This window comes from Poecilia latipinna, unplaced genomic scaffold (assembly GCF_001443285.1).
Source record: "Poecilia latipinna isolate Pla-1442-1.1 unplaced genomic scaffold, P_latipinna-1.0 Scaffold136, whole genome shotgun sequence".
In the NCBI taxonomy this organism is placed as follows: Eukaryota; Metazoa; Chordata; class Actinopteri; order Cyprinodontiformes; family Poeciliidae; genus Poecilia; species Poecilia latipinna.
In genome coordinates, this window is record NW_015112752.1 from 472,049 (window position 1) to 487,672 (window position 15,624).

At 38.1% G+C, this 15,624-nt stretch overlaps 3 protein-coding genes across 3 annotated transcripts in view; 1 reads left to right on the forward strand and 2 right to left on the reverse strand.

Moving 5' to 3' along the window:
* tesca (tescalcin a) overlaps nt 1–5,182 on the reverse strand; it is a 9,097-nt gene extending 3,915 nt beyond the window's left edge. Inside the window, exons 1-4 of the mRNA XM_015028823.1 lie at nt 4,806–5,182; nt 3,557–3,626; nt 1,760–1,840; nt 938–1,077 (exon numbers count right to left, since the gene is read on the reverse strand). Coding sequence (XP_014884309.1) covers nt 938–1,077; nt 1,760–1,840; nt 3,557–3,626; nt 4,806–4,866 — 352 coding nt within the window. The 5' untranslated portion in view covers nt 4,867–5,182. The remainder of the gene's footprint in view (nt 1–937; nt 1,078–1,759; nt 1,841–3,556; nt 3,627–4,805) is intronic.
* A 1,401-nt stretch (nt 5,183–6,583) lies between these two features.
* Nucleotides 6,584–14,077, reverse strand: fbxo21 (F-box protein 21). Its single transcript, XM_015028828.1, has 12 exons — nt 13,806–14,077; nt 13,167–13,302; nt 12,099–12,208; nt 11,804–11,925; nt 11,076–11,222; nt 10,809–10,942; nt 10,600–10,736; nt 9,831–10,010; nt 9,403–9,535; nt 9,008–9,198; nt 8,769–8,926; nt 6,584–7,548 (listed from the first exon to the last, which is right to left on the reverse strand). The coding sequence occupies exons 1-12, from the start codon at nt 14,027–14,029 to the stop codon at nt 7,307–7,309; spliced, it is 1,914 nt and encodes a 637-aa protein (XP_014884314.1). The 5' UTR covers nt 14,030–14,077; the 3' UTR covers nt 6,584–7,306.
* Nucleotides 14,078–14,552: 475 nt separating this feature from the next.
* Nucleotides 14,553–15,624, forward strand: part of nf2a (NF2, moesin-ezrin-radixin like (MERLIN) tumor suppressor a) — a 35,179-nt gene continuing 34,107 nt past the window's right edge. The window contains exon 1 of the mRNA XM_015028829.1: nt 14,553–15,278. Coding sequence (XP_014884315.1) covers nt 15,165–15,278 — 114 coding nt within the window. The 5' untranslated portion in view covers nt 14,553–15,164. The remainder of the gene's footprint in view (nt 15,279–15,624) is intronic.

Here is a 15,624-nt window from a genome sequence, read left to right on the forward strand (position 1 = left end):
CACCAAAATGTGAGCCTTGCTTTGCATTTTGCTGAAGGAAGTAAAGATCTGATTCATGATTTGATCATTTTTCTCTAGAGATGTTTATGTCTGTGGTGCATATGTTAAAAAAACAGATGTAGACATTCAGGAAGAGCTGCAAGTCAGAATGCAAAAGCATGCAGGATTTCCTCTTCTCACTGAGATTAACCTGCCAATCTGGAGCACAACAAACTGAGCTGAAGCACAGCTAGACATAATAAAGTAAAGACTACTCAGAAAATAAGTTGAAATATTACTACCAATAGTTTTTTGAATCGTTCTCTTTGAATAAACCAGATTTAACTATTTATTGATTTATCTCGAGCAACAAAAAGTGAGTTGCAGAATCAGAGCAAGTCTCTCACTGCATAAATCAGAAACTGTAATTAACAAATAGTCTTTCACTGTATAGCAGTTTGCTTAGAGTGGGAAAAATAGTTCAAGCAGCAAAAAGGACAATTCCAACCATTCTGTCAGGTTTCAGTTTGCAGACATCACAATAAACCACATTTTTCCATTATCTAAAAAGTTTCATAGTTTGTATGGCAATTAAACACCAGGAAATGCACAATATTATGGCAGGATATTGGTAGTAAAAATACATAAGAAATTAAAGGGACAGGGATATGTGGAAAAAATGTATCTTAAAAGAGATAAAGATATAGTTAGCTGAAAATAATTACCAACTGTTTGCCTCCAGGTCATGCATTTGTCTTTGTGACATTTAGATTTGTTAGTTTGCTGTGGCCACATTCACATGTTGAGCCAGAAATACCTTCGAGCTGCTTGGAGGCAACAGCTGACATGCGGTTACAGATCCTCTGCTCATTCACACACTTACATGTGTCGTGTTGTACTTCTGGCCTGGTTTTGTGAGCAGGCCAGGTTTGTGTTGCAGTAAAAATGTTTTACTCACAGCGAACTTTCTGTCTTCTCATTGCCGTCCTCTCCTCCTCGGACGTTTTAATACTTAGAGGACGGAAGTGGGACATGACCATGAGGAACTCCTCAAAGCCGATTTCCTCATATGATCCCAACTCGTTATCAAGCTGGTTCCTGTGTTTCAATCAAAAGCATTGAAAATTATCTAATTATTGTTGATAAATGTAAACCACATTAAATCTGTAAACCACCTGCATTAACTAGTTACAATAACTTTGAAAATTACATTTGACCCACATGACTATCACATGACTGATAGTCATGTGATAGTCTCCACATGACTTGTGTTTTAGAGAACAGAAATCACATAATTATACCACAAACCAATGCAGAAAACAGTCCAGCTAAAAACACACAACTGCTTATAAATCAGTCAAATTCTCATCATTCTCTTGCAAAAACACAGGAATGCTCAACTTTGGATTTCTAAAGGCATCTTTTAAGGCGTCTTCACAGAAAACCACACATTAGTATTGGCCATGAACAGTGTAACTAGTGATTCTATTAATATTGAATTAGAAAATTATTCAATATCATTTTCTAATTCAATATTAATTAGAAAATATTAATATTGAATTAGATAAATTCAATATTAATCCTAATATTCTATTTATCATTCTATTTATCCAAACTAATGTAGCGCAATTAAAATTTCCACATGTGGATCAGTGAATGTTCTCCTTTAAAAAATATCACCTTGACGGTTAACTTTGTAGAAAAATTATATTATTTTAGTTAAAAAGCCATTAGTAACAGAAAGACCACATGGGATATGGTGTTGTTTGACTCTACCCACCTTTTATCAAAGAACGCCTCGATAATTTCCGTTTTGATGGGGTTATTGGCGAGAGCTGGTATGTTCTTCAGGTGTTCTCTCCTGCAATGCAGCAAGAGAAAGTCCATTATTACAAACCAGGACATCATAGGACTGTCTCTGCATTTTTAACTGATTTTAAGTCAATTTTATAAAATGTAGCTTGAATTCCTTTCATTCTGGTGTTTACAGAACTTCAAATGTTCATTAATTAATGAGCGTCATATATAATTTTTAATGCAGTGCCGTTCCCACCATCTATAAACTGCACAGTCCTTACTGCAGTGAAAACACTGACACCTTTAATAATTCTGATGTAACAGAAATGGAGACTTTTTAATTAACTTTTCAAATTGACAGGATTATCTGAGGACTTTCAATTCAAATTTCTTGACTTTATTTTTCTCTGACGAATCAATATGACATTTGTCTTAGCTGTTGTTCAAAATGGGAAAGACTAGAACATATTTACATGAGTCAGATGTGTTTTGCTCTTCATAAACCAGGTAATTGCTACTAGAAAATTGCTACTCTCATGTGCTTGCTCATATCCACAGTCAGAGTATTAGCGAGAAAGCCTAAAACAAGTGGAGCAATAACAAACAAGGGCCCACGGTGCCACAACACCGTGTCAGGACAAAGAGGGGAAGACAAATCTGCAGATCTCACTGTTAGATCATTGTACGTTTGACTCACTAAATCTTCAAAACAACGATTAGATGAGATCAACATGCTGGTGTCACACTGAGGTAGTTATCCCCAACAAAATGAGGTGCCTTTGGTATACAGAACAAGCCACAGGACTGTGTCGATTTCAACCAACTGAACATGAAAACACTTTGCTTTACTTTTGTGAAGCAATAAAGCAGGAGTGTTGTTTCCTGTTTGTTCAACTAGAGGACTCCCACAAAAAAACAAAACAAAAAAAAAACACACATGTTTGCTGTAATAAGAAGATAATCACATCTTTGGAAACGTGATTCGTATAAACCTCTAGGCTCTTTTTACTATTTTCCAAACAAGCAAATAGGACTTCTGTTGCTCTTATGGCAGTATTATTCTATAAAGCTCTGAGTTCGTTTGCACAAAAACTGTATCTGGTGTGATTGTTATCAGCAAAAGTTATGTCTGTGGGACAAAAAAATGCACCTTTCTGAATGCAACTTGTTTGAATTAAAACAATTGTAATATTAGCAGCATTCATACTGTAAACAATTTTTCTGTGTAGGTCTAGGTTTAAAGAAATTGACACACAGATATTTGGACCACTCTTCCTGCTGAGTGTGGATTCAAGCAAATGGGGAACTATCTGTGTAGAAGAGAGGGAACAGACATTTCCTGTCCTATTATCACAAACATAAGCATGTGGCATTTTCTTAAGGCTATTGGGACTTGAACTTAGGTTGTGTGGTTTTGTCAGACTAAAATTCATGTTTTGGTAATAAAGGCTTTCATGTTTGGTGTGAAACAGATTATACTCATGTGAAGAATCACTTCGTACCCACTGTCAAGTGATTCTATGGGCTTCTCTTTTCAAGTGGGGAACCTTATCAGAGTGCACTGCATCAAAAAGTCCAGAACCTTCAACATAATAATCCAGTGGCTGCTACCAAGCGGTAAATTAGTTGAATTGCTGTGTTTATCTACTGTACCATGTTATTTAAAAACAAAACAAACAAACTGCACATTAAACTTTTTTTATCAGGCAAATAAGTATGGAGGGACTGTATGAGTTTCATTATGTTGGACATAAAAAAAATACACATTCAGAAACATTACCTTAGTGTTTTTTCATTTCCACTCAGCTGCTGAAATCGCATGTGCAGGTTTTTAATCTGCTCGGTTGAAACTGAAGAAACAAAGACTTTTATCATTAACATGTAAGCCCATATTCTCCCCCCATTTACTCACAGTTCAAAGAATCCAGGAGCTAAAAATGGATTTAAACCTTGATAAACAAGAGTGCATTTGCACTTAAAGGGTTCCATCCTGATGCGCGTTTTTGCTGCCTAAAATACTTTAATTGATCAGGTCCTGCTATCAGCTTAATGGCAAAGTAAACAAACCATCCTTAGTAACTGCACCTAGAATGATTCTCAGAATCATTAACTCCAGTTGGAAGGTTTTAGCAGTCACCTTTCTATTCTCTGTCAAATAAAGTCAGCAGCTGTGTCCACTCAGAGTGTGGAGGTGAGTTATGTCTCTGACCTCACACAGAAACCAAAACAGATTGTTGTTCTGGGTAGGTGGAGTCACGGCTCAACACAGCAAGCTTGTTTAAAAGAACTCAACTTGCACAATAAAACACAAACAGGCTGAACAATAGCTAGATCAGTACCCGAGTTTCTCAGTATCTGAGATCAGTACCTGAGTTTCTCAGTATCTGAGATCAGTACCTGCCAGTGCAGTTGAAATTCCAATGATTACAGAACAAAGAGGTTCCTAAGTCTGCCACTACATCTGAAAAGAAACGACTATAGCTGTAATCTTTATGAAGACAAAAGCATTAAACAGTCCAAAGTCTCCTTCAGATAGTTGGGCTCAGTCTAGGGTGGATGCGCTCAAAGTACATGTTTGCACATGTGAAGGTATCCCACTAATGTCACACTTCCTCAGGTATCCTCAGTTCTATCTGCTGTGTTTCATTTCTGAATGTGAAACATGTTTAGGCTGGGGCAAGACGCATCTGAATACGAAGGAGCAAGAAAGTTTAACTGCAAACATAAAAAAGCAAATAGCAAACTGCAGTTTGCTTACCTAAAGCAGAGGCTGTTGAAATACAGCAGCGTCCCATCAGGAGGTGTGAGGGCTGCTTTGGCTTTAAAACTAAATGAATGCGCCAGCTTCTTCAAGCTTAGCTTTAACATCTACACATGATGTTACATTTCTGAATATGCTCGAAAACATAACATGGATAATTAAAAAGAGCATTTCTCGCGTCTCACACCAGCGTATTTCCCACTGTGGCGTAGTCAAACACCACTATAACCACCAAAATAAACAGATGTCTTGTTTTTCTTATACTTACATCCAGTTTTCCCCACCATGTTCTCGTATTGGTACTCGGAGTGTGTTTGCGTGGCTCCCATCTCTCCGGCTGTCTGAGCGGTGCGTCGAGGCGCACGGTCTACTTGGACTGGCTAAAACTTTGACACACTGTTGCAGTTTTATCTGACTTCAGTGGGCAGGACATTGCTCGTGTGTTCTGCTGCCTCCACGTGGAGAGTTTTTGCATTTTTCGAAAAGAAAGTAACAATTTACAGCTTAAAAATCAATTCTTACATCGCATTCGCATAATAAAGATCCGCAAACATCCACCAAACAAGTGTTACTCTCTCCATCTGAACGCTTACTGTTTTATGTCAGTTAGGATTAACAAGATTATTTGGTTCTATTTTGTGGAATGCATTTCCTCATACAGAAAGACACCCCCGGCCCGCATAATGCTGCCACTACTGTACTTTAAAGTTGGAATAGCGCAGGTTTTCACTGGGAGTAATGCCAGCTCTTCTAACGGCCTGGTTTCTTTTTGATATATTTTTCTGCCTTAGGCAAATTTCATGTAAACAATTTCATCTCACATGTTGTGCGAAGCCAGAGAGGGAGTTCCGATCATTTCTTGGTTAAACGACTCACATAATCGCGGAAATGTTGTAGCTCTCAGTTTCCTCGACAAAACAACAAAACTTTGAAATAAATAAACAAATAAACATGATCTTGCAAGAATTATTTCTTACACAGTTTTGTGTTGTTTTTTTAATCGCCAATATAATCACTCTTTTAAAAATATTCCTCTATGACTCTGATATGTATGAGAACTTGGTTCCCCTCTTTTCAAGGGGGAAACAAATGCTTTTAGAAACATCAGAGAGGAACACAATACTTCAGTCTGAAGCTCACACATTGTAATGTAATGTTTCCCCACGGGACCAGAATAAATCAAGCACGTTGAAATTTAGGTTGCTCAATCCTACCGTCACACACAACTAACCTTGAGAATTTGAAAAATATTTTCTCTTTATTTGCCCAAGTCATGGGGGTGAGGGATACCAAATTATTTCAGTAGTTTGAATTATTCGATTGTCCTTCCGTAACGCGAGAACTAATAATTCTTTCAAATTATTCCTCTTATCATAAACAGAAAATACTGAGGATTTGGAAACATTTGCACTTTATTTGCCAAAGTTATGTGGGGGGAACCAAACATTTAAGCTGCCCCAGCTGGTATTCATGGTGATTTTTTGTTGATGTCACAAAGCAGCAGGTTTTAGGTCAGAGGTGCTCATGTCCAGTTGAGAGCTTCCATCCTGCAGCTTTCAGATGCTTCCCTGCTCTAACACACCTCAATCAAACGAATGGTTCGTTACCAGGCCTGTTCAGAGCTGATCCCAGACTATTGGAGTAAAAATGCATCTAAAAGTTGCAGGACAGTAGCTCTCCAGGACTGGGCTTGATCACCCCTGTTTTAGGTGTTTCTGTGCCTTCATTAAATTCAGACATTGTGAAAATGACAAGCTTGCAAAGCTGGACATTCCTAAATTGTTAAAAGACATTTATTATGCAATTTAACAGGAATAATCTTGGCAATCCAGACCTAAAACACTCTTTACTCTCATTTAATGTCAGATTTGTGTTTCTTAATGGAGTTGAAAATCTGTTTTCCACTATAGACTCTGTGTGAGACATTCGGTTTCAGTTCCCACCTTCTGGCCTCTGTCTTGCCTTTACCTTGGGCTGGCTTTGCATATGTTCCCACAATAAAGTAATAAATGCTTTATTTATTTTAGAGGAAAAAACAACAACAGAGAAACTTGAAACACTTTATTCTTTTGTAGTTTTCACCAAGCTTAGACTCATTGCTATTTCAAGTTGTCGCCATCTTGGCATTCCATGACAGACATCCTGAGTCTTGGCATCGTACATATTTCACATGTAAATATACAGAATAAAAGGTAAATGTAGGAATGTGAAAGTGGAACTTTCATAAGTGCATGATACTCTGTAAAATCAAGAGTTAAAATTATTTATTTTTTTTTCAGTTCTCTGGTGTGGCACTGGGTTTATATTCTGCAGACTGGTGCTGGATGCAGGGACATGTGGGAACAGAAGCATTCTTTGAATTTGGGCAGGAGGGATTTACAGCACCTGGATAAATATCCTGATTTTTCTAGTCCACTTAGCTGCTTACTTGAAGTTTTTTTTTTTTTTTCCTTTTATTTTTGGGTTGTATTTTATCAGATTTTTTTTTTTAAATCAAACTGAGCTTTTTTTGACTGGATTAAAAATAAATGAATATGTGTTACATCATGTAGAAATAGTATTTGTATCCAGTGATCCAAACTTTGTTTTTACAGCAGATAAATGGTTGTATTTGAACATGTCTCAAAGCAGCAACAGTAACCATCTTTCCTTCTTTAAAAGACAAAAAAAGTCCTAGTCTCCGAGTGCAATAAAGGAACAGCTAAGATGATTGTAAGTTGAGTAAGAGGGGAACAGGTATTTGTTAACCCTGGTCAGCAGGACCACTTGCTACATCGACTTGAACTGGTGCCTCATTTGGTCAGAGGCAGAAGCCTCATTTCGGCTCACAGATCCAGGAGTCATTCTGTGGTAGAGCTCTTGAACTGTGCCCAGGGTTTCCCTCATGTCCTCAGGGTATCGTGTCTGCAGTTCTTCATTGGCAACGTAGTGGGTTTCGGCAAACTCTGAGAAGTAGCGGCCCACCTCCGGGTGCCCAATCTCAAGAGGGGCAGAGTGGGGCTCCAGGTTCTCTGAGGAACACCAATGAACACACGTCACTGCAATGCTACTTTGGTTAAATACACAATTTAGGGGTATTTTTAGGCAATTCTGCTCTGATACAAAGAGGAACAAGCAACAGAGTTTTACGAAATCAAAAGAAGGTTGTGGCTTTGAGAAACATAGCCTGTAGGAAATGCTGATGTGTTGAAGATTGAACAGATAAGTTCAAACAATGAAAGTCATGCAGATGCAAGCTGGGAGATTTCACTATTGGGGAAGTAAGTTCAACCCTGGCAAAATAAAATATAAGCTTTGGAGTAACATTTACAGTTCTCTATATAGAGGTGCAGATAATATTGTTGACGCCCTCTAGTACAGTTGTGATATGAACCTTTAAATAAATTCGCCATCAATTACAGAAGCACAACATCATACTTTTAAAAAACTCCTGTCTTTAAGGTGAGCAATTTATTCGTAGGATAAAAAACAATCTCCTGTTACTTTTTCCACATCCAACTCAACTGTCTAAAGATGTGCACAAAGTCCAATTGATTTTGAAGGAAGTAAAAACAAGCTAATATGTCCCAATAGGGAAAGCAGTATCTTCTGTTCTATTTTTAAATGCAGAGCAGCAGGTCAGGTTTGGGTGTGGCTCCTGCAGGTTATGTGAGCACAGCTGATTCCACTCCACTCATCATGATCACAGCACACATGCTGGGAAAGAGCAGTGTGAGGGCCATCAGAGGTGATAGTAAAGTTTTACAGCCTAGCTATAGTTTTTTTTTTTTTCATGTTAGTGAGAAGGAAAGTGTTTTATGGCTACTCTTTTTGAATAGTAGTAGTAAACCTATGTGATATGGTTTGGAAGTCTTGATTTTGATCCTTGTTTCTTGATTTTAAGATTTATTATGTGTTTTTTTTTCTTTATTTAAAAATAATTACATTTTCCTTTTACAAAATGCCTCATGCCTCCTGTGACATATAGTGGAGGATGAGTTTGTGGGGTACAAGCTCCCACCTGGAGGAGTTTATAAGGGGAATGGTCAGAGATCATTTCTCTCTGTATGCTTTAACCTTGTGGGATATTACAGAACACAATAACCTCTGACCTTATCTAGATTTCAATTTCTCCTTGAGGAATACTTCACTTTTTTAAAAATAAATTTGATATGCTGTACGCCTTTAACCTTTAGACCTACAATCTGTGGTTCATCAGGAGATGCCCCCTGCTGGTGGATATGAGGCGTACCCTGAGCTGCGTAACGGCACGTCCCGTCTTGTACCAGCACGTTGTAGAACGGCTGGTTAGCTCCACTGGACAACTGGTGGACCCTCATGGTGTTGATCCACTCCTGGCTCATGGTGCATTTAGGATCCCAGCCGTAAATCACACAGTTATACCCCGACCTGGGAGAATTTCAGTAAACGATGTTTTGCAATTCGAGGTAATTTGCCCTTTTGTCTGTGCTGCGTTTTACAGGAACTTACCGCTTGTGTTTCATAATAAGGCCGACTGAATACTGGACCTCCAGGTGTTCGGGAGCGCTCCGCCGCTTCACCTCAGGAGTGATGGGATGCTTCTTGTGTTGGATGTGCTCCAGTGTGTGCTGCACCAGGTAGCCCACAGCTCCATGCTGGGAAGGATCCAAAGCCTGGATATGCTGCAGGATGTCCAACACCTTTGAGCAAGGTGAAGGGAAATATGTGTGAAGAGCAGCTAAATATTAAAATACCACACAAAAGCAATATAGAAAAGTTTTATTTAGATTGGTGTTCTTGTCATTTTATTCCAGCTCAAGATATAAAACAGTTATTCAAAATTATAAGGAAATAATAATGAAAGATCTGGTTTGTATTTGAAAACATTTTTGCTCAAGTCTGACCTTTTCTGGCCAGATTCCAAGGTGGAAGTAGAGGCGCGCCTGCAGCAGCAAATACTGAACGTTATCTGGATTGATGGTGAGGTAGAGATCCAGCGAATCCCTCAGCAGCTGGTAAGATTTCTCATTTCCTTCGCTGATGGAAAACACACACCGCAGATGATGCAACTTAAACTGAAAATATGCTTTATATAAAGCAGGCACAGGATGGATTGTAACATATTATTCAGTTTTAAGCACTCCAAGACTAAACTTATACTATGACTGACTGACAACAACAGAGCCCTGCAGAAGACAGTAACAGGAGCTGAGAAAGTCATAAGTAATCAATCAGTTGATTAGCATAGAATTGGAAGATTAAGATGTCTGCACCTGCAAAATAATCTTACATCAGACATCCTTCACCTAATAACATGAATGGTTCCTCTTACCCTCTTTTGCCGATGTTGAGCAGGTTCCCCACCATCCTGAGCAGCACCTCTGTGGTGCTAATGGCACTGTAGTAGTCTGCCGTCACCTGGTGGCCAATGAGGTACTCGCATTCCTTCGCCGTCAGCTGCTTGCCTTTCCCAAAGGCATCGATGTAGACAAAGTCATAGATATCCTCACTCCTGCATATGGAATGTTTTGTTAACATTTATTTAATAGGCTCAGAAAATGTACTGTGAGTTGTGCGATTATATTCAAGCATGCACTTTGCATTTATTATTTAAAAAAAATCACTTGATCACTTGAGACAATTGAAATTTCTTGCAATATTTTAGAGTGAGAACAAGAAAAGCTCTGATTTAATTACAATAAATATTAAGAAATGCTTCATGATGCAAATGTAAAAGATTTTGATGTATTAAGTTGATCATATTCAAATATTAATGAATTAAAAAATAGTCAAAGCAGCACTGATTTTTAACTCAACTCTGTCGACTTATAATCACACTGCCAAGAAAGGAGCAAAAGCAGAATTCAGAAATGTACAGTCATTTAGATAAAACATAGTTATCCGTTAATAAGCTACAGATTAAATAAACTGCACTGCCACATGACAGAAATTACACCACAATATCTACATAAGATTGCATGATTGTATATTAAAAAAAATAAAAGTGGAAATCGAGAGACAAAACATGATCAGTGATTTTAGGCTACTGTGGTGATCTGTGTAACCAAGAAAGATGTAAATATTCTAATTTCAAGCCATACCCTCTTGGTCTCTGGCACCAGCGCAACAGGAAGTGGTTGGGAAAGTTGACGGGCTCCAGCTGAACGCCCAGCTTCCGGGCGAGCGTCATGTACAGGACAGAGAGGCTTATGGGTATACCTGTCCGCCGAAGTAGCACCTGGGTGAATAAGGAGCACAGTGAAAATATTCCAGAACAACACATGAGAAAACGTTGTCAGCTGGTGCCTACCTGATGGATGTAGGAGTTGAGCGGGTTGTAGTAGTCACACTCGTTGCCTTTGTACTGAAGCTGTTCGTACAAAACGGCGTTCAGGGCCCACAGCACCTGCCTCTGGAGCTCAAAGTCCTCCGTCATAACGTCACCTTCACACAGGTTAGTTGTTTCAAACAGAGCTCAGCTTTATATTTATACTCACAATATATTTTAAAAGAAACAATAGTGGGTGAAAAACAAAAATTATTATTTTTGAATTTTGTTTTTTTCTAAAACACCTACTGTTAGTGACCCGAAGGCTGGGATGAGAAGGGTTCTTGATTCTCAGCATCTTCTTTGCTTTTTCTGCCACATCGTCCATTTGTTGCGAAATGGACTCCAGTGTGACATCAGCCAGTGGGTTGCAGTACTGATCCACCAGCACAGCGCCTAGCAAAGCAAATACAACCCAGAAAAGACATGAATGAGGAAAACAAGCTATTTTAAATTAAGGCGGGGGAGGAGAAAACCCAAACCAATAATTTCTAAGCTCTAAATAAATAATCAATAAACTGAATAACTAACTGAAAACGTATGTATTATAAGCATCTTCCATTTTTTGGATGTTCATTCAGGGACTGATCCACAGCATCATAAGTCCTCCACTGTACCCAACAGCAGGAATGAGGTACATTTCTACATATTAATCTTATACTGGACCAACCTGGAGATTTTATATCTTAAGTTAATCCTTGTCTCAGATGCCCAATGTAGATCGTTAAAGTCGCTCTAAGCGTCATAGTCCTCCACACTTTTAGTGAAAGTGGCTAACTCACTCACTCACACAACAACAAAACCTTGAGGTTGTGAAAAAGATACACCTGTAATCAATCTCTGGTGTTCTATGAAGTAGTTACAATAATTTCACATTCCATTTAGAAAATGCTACAAAACAAAACCTGACTTGCTGATATGTTGCAACCTTCACAATGAATGATATTAATAAGGTGATGGCCAGCACTGATGGTTACCTTCCAGAGCCAACTGCTGCTCTGCGGGCTGCCCCAAGAAGGTCTTCAGGCTCCTCAGGATGTTCTGCTGCCTCAGGAAGTAAAGGATTTTCTTTGCATAGTATTTTAGGGTCAAGCTTTTCCTGGAAGAGTGGAGAGACATGAACATTTGCATCATAGATGAGTGACGCAACAGAGTTTTTGTAATCACAAAGAATTTTCTGAATCAACATCCAAGCTCCAGCTGATGGTCAAAATCTTCTGTTTGTGGAGTGTTTTGGTTTTGTTTTGACTTTGTGCACAGTGTTACTCTCACCTCTTGTCTGAGTTGAGTATGAAGAGGAGCTCGTCTTCACAGAAGTGCTCTGGCATCCCGAGTGACTCGATCTCTGCAAAGCTGTCTCCAAGCACCTGGCCAACACATGGCTGAGTGACAAGGACTCTGGATTAGTTTGCAACCCAGTGGATTCGCATTATTGCACAAACATGCACCCACCTAATTAGGCATGAGCCAGTATGCAATTCTCAAAATAATATTTAGGAAAACTCCACAGATTCACTGTAGCATGGTAATTACTATGAACTTAACTACAATTTACAGCATAGCTTATCTCCTTTTTTTAAAAAATAGAAAAGTGAATATGATTCCTATAGCAGGAAAATTAATCTCATAACATTGACAATTAACCATAACCATGTTTCTGTATTATTTATTTTCATTGATACAATTAATAAAATAAACACCAGCTATTTGTAGATGTAGTTTTCATGTGCTTATTGCACAACATAACTTTTTGTAGATAATATTAGAAAGTAACTTACATTTTTCTCATAGGAAAAAAAAAAGGCATTTCTTATCATTTTCAATAAAAGAACAATTTCAGGAGTTAAGTAAACATATAGGCCTTTAAATGGCTAACCCCCCTGAAAATAAAATACTTGATAGAAACATTCAGGTTGAACGTGGTTTAAAAGATTTACATTTTTATCGTACAGAAAATGTCAGTATTTGATATTTTAACTTTCTGGGCTTTTAATGGGGTTTTTTTTTTTTTTTTTTTTTGTCATCGGGGAGAAATAAATTAGGACGTTAAAATACCTATACGGTTGTAAAAAAAAAAAGAAAAAAAAAAGAAAGACATTCAGCAGCAGGTAGGGGAGGGGCCACACTGTGCAATTCTATGCAGATGGAGAAATTTCAGTAGTTGATTTTAAGCCATAGGAACAGTACTACAATACTTTTTTTAGTAGTATTGAAACTTTTTAAGACCTTGGCATATAAGTAACCGGTTCATGCCTCTATCCAGGTTACAGCATTGATTCTACATTATGTCAGATCTTTTCTTGCATAATGATATTACTTCATAAGAAGGCGATTACTTACAACTTCTGTGAAGAATCGCTTTGAGATGGATTCCACCGTCCTTCGTATCTGTATTCCAACTCTATGCCGGGTTATGTATTCCCTAAGCCAGTCACAGCTTTCATTTTGACGATAAAACCTCTGCAGTCTTGGCCATCTGTCGGTGTAAGGAGTAAAATTTGTAATTTCAGAATGACTTAGGTATTTATATATATATATATTTTTGGAGAAGGTTAAATCAGGCTCTAAAACCTTTAATCACCCTGCTGCAGTAGATGCATCACTTACAGAAAGAAATGATTCTGTCAGACTAGCTGAAGGACTACATATAGGATTCAAGGTCAAACAAATTCATTTTAAGGGACCCTGCAAAAAGCAGGATGTACGTTTTACCAATGATAAATTTTAAAACCTATTTTTCTTACGAACTTCATAGATGTCCACGGTCATATTGCTTAGCACCGGTGAGATAAGGACAAATTTGGTGCATCAGCAGAATGACAGCTTCCTGTGAGTTCGCAGTAAACGAGCCAACCTTCAAAGCGAAAAGGAGGGTTTCATGACCCTAAAGTTCTGGATAACATTAGGATTGTTTTCTAAAGATAAAGACGAAATGTTACAAGAATCTGCATAAAGAGAAGCTAAAAATATTTGCAGCACCTGATTTTGTATTGGTGTTCCCAGACCTTTCCCCTTCCATGGCAGACGTCGTGCAGCCGTTTGCAGCAGCATGACACGTTACAAACGTCGACATGTTTGAGGACAGGGAAGCACAGAATATGCTCAAGCAACTCGGTCGGCAGGTCGGTCAGTTTTTTGGTTTGGGACTCGTGAATGATCCCGTTCAAACTCAGCTGCTCCGCTCTGGCTACAGAAGTCGCCATTTTTACTGTTTACCCCGATTACCTCATTGCTGTAGCCCCGCCTCTTTATGGCGCAGGGGGCCTGGCTAAGGGTGGGGCATGTTGCGTGTACTGCATTATGATTGGCAGATCGGTCCGAAAGGAAAGGGCGAGGGAAGAGATGCTGCCTTCAAAGTCCTCCTGAAATGTACACATATTTCTATGGATTTGTGGGCATAATTTCGAACTGAAGAGTGGACATATTGTACAATTAACTTATTTTGAAATAATATGTGAACGTGTAATTTTCTTTCAAGAAAAACAGCTGTTCTTAACGTTTTTTTACAGAACATGACAAAATGAAAGGGAGAATCTTACATTTGCCTTATTTTAGTTACACAACTATGACTACCAGATTTACTTTACTCAAATACACAACAGAAAAAAAAATCTAGATATGGTATTTCAGTAGCAGAATAACATCATAATTCAGTGTCCAGCATCCCAAAAATGACTTCTATCTAATGTTCTAACCAGTAAGTACTACTTTATAGACTGTACGCGAATGCACCACTGCATTTTAAAGACATCGCTAACAGGTTGCTAGCCGCAGTTAGCTGTTGTTTTCATTCCAAGTTTTTTTTTTTTTTTTTTTTTTTAACAGGAAAGTACTGGATAAAATAATTTCATGAATTTACATGGTTTTAGAGGGACTTTTATACGGGAAACTGTATTTGGACGTCTCGATTTAAGAACGACGTCAACTTTAGTTAGCTAACTTCTGACTTTTAACCAACTATTGTTAGCAGCCAGCTTTACTATGCTGTAATTATCTGCTTTTGTTAAACCTTATCTGTGGACCTTTTTGTAGTAATAGGAGATATGAATATTCAATACAGAGGAGTCTGATAAATCAGTAACATGTCGCTGAAAGACAAGTGATTCTTGATTAGTCTTGTTTACAAATATTATTAGTATCAGCTGAAAAGTCACATGCATGTTGTGTTTACCTGTGGATAACTACAGTGCTAACTAAATTCTCGTGTTTCCGAACCATGCGATGAGCTAATTTAGAGAAGAATGTCTTAATAGCTTTTTTTTCTTTTTAGTTTGTAAGGAATGTCTAAAGTATCATTGGTTTATTAAATAGAATAGGAGCGTTTATTTACGAGTCGCCATGGCAAGTGCCTTAGCAGCAAAAATGGGATTCAACTCTTTGATTAGAAAACAAGCAAAATACTTTAAAGTAAAGATATGCACCATGGAGTCAGACATGGAGTTCAAGTGCGAGGTGAGTTTGAACAATCTTTCATTTCCTTATTATGAGTAATGCTATAAACATTCAAGCACGACGTTACTGTTCCTTCTGCTCACTAATTTCAAATTGTAATGCAACTACAAAAATGTGAGGCTCATAAGCGAGTAAAATTAAGTTTTTCTGAAATTCCCATGAAACCAACATATTTCACTTTCTGAACGCTAGATGGCAGCATATGTCAATAAAGGGAAAAGGATGTGACGCCCACGCGGTTGTTTAAACATAAGTTTTAAGAGACTGCTGTGTTTACCGCAGCCCAATTAAATACTTTTTAGTCAGTAGTTGAAATCAGTGCTGACCCTGATTCCGTGATTTATAT

What these genes read in the sequence shown, in the direction of transcription:
- fbxo21 (XM_015028828.1), bottom strand. Translation starts at nt 14,029, where the DNA reads ATGGCGACTTCTGTAGCCAGAGCGGAGCAGCTGAGTTTGAACGGGATC. An exon ending in CTCAACATCGGCAAAAGAGG is followed by an intron (nt 9,536 to 9,830) that starts GTAAGAGGAACC and finishes GTTTTCCATCAG; the next exon opens with CGAAGGAAATGAGAAATCTT. An exon ending in TTGGAATCTGGCCAGAAAAG is followed by an intron (nt 9,199 to 9,402) that starts GTCAGACTTGAG and finishes CCTTGCTCAAAG; the next exon opens with GTGTTGGACATCCTGCAGCA.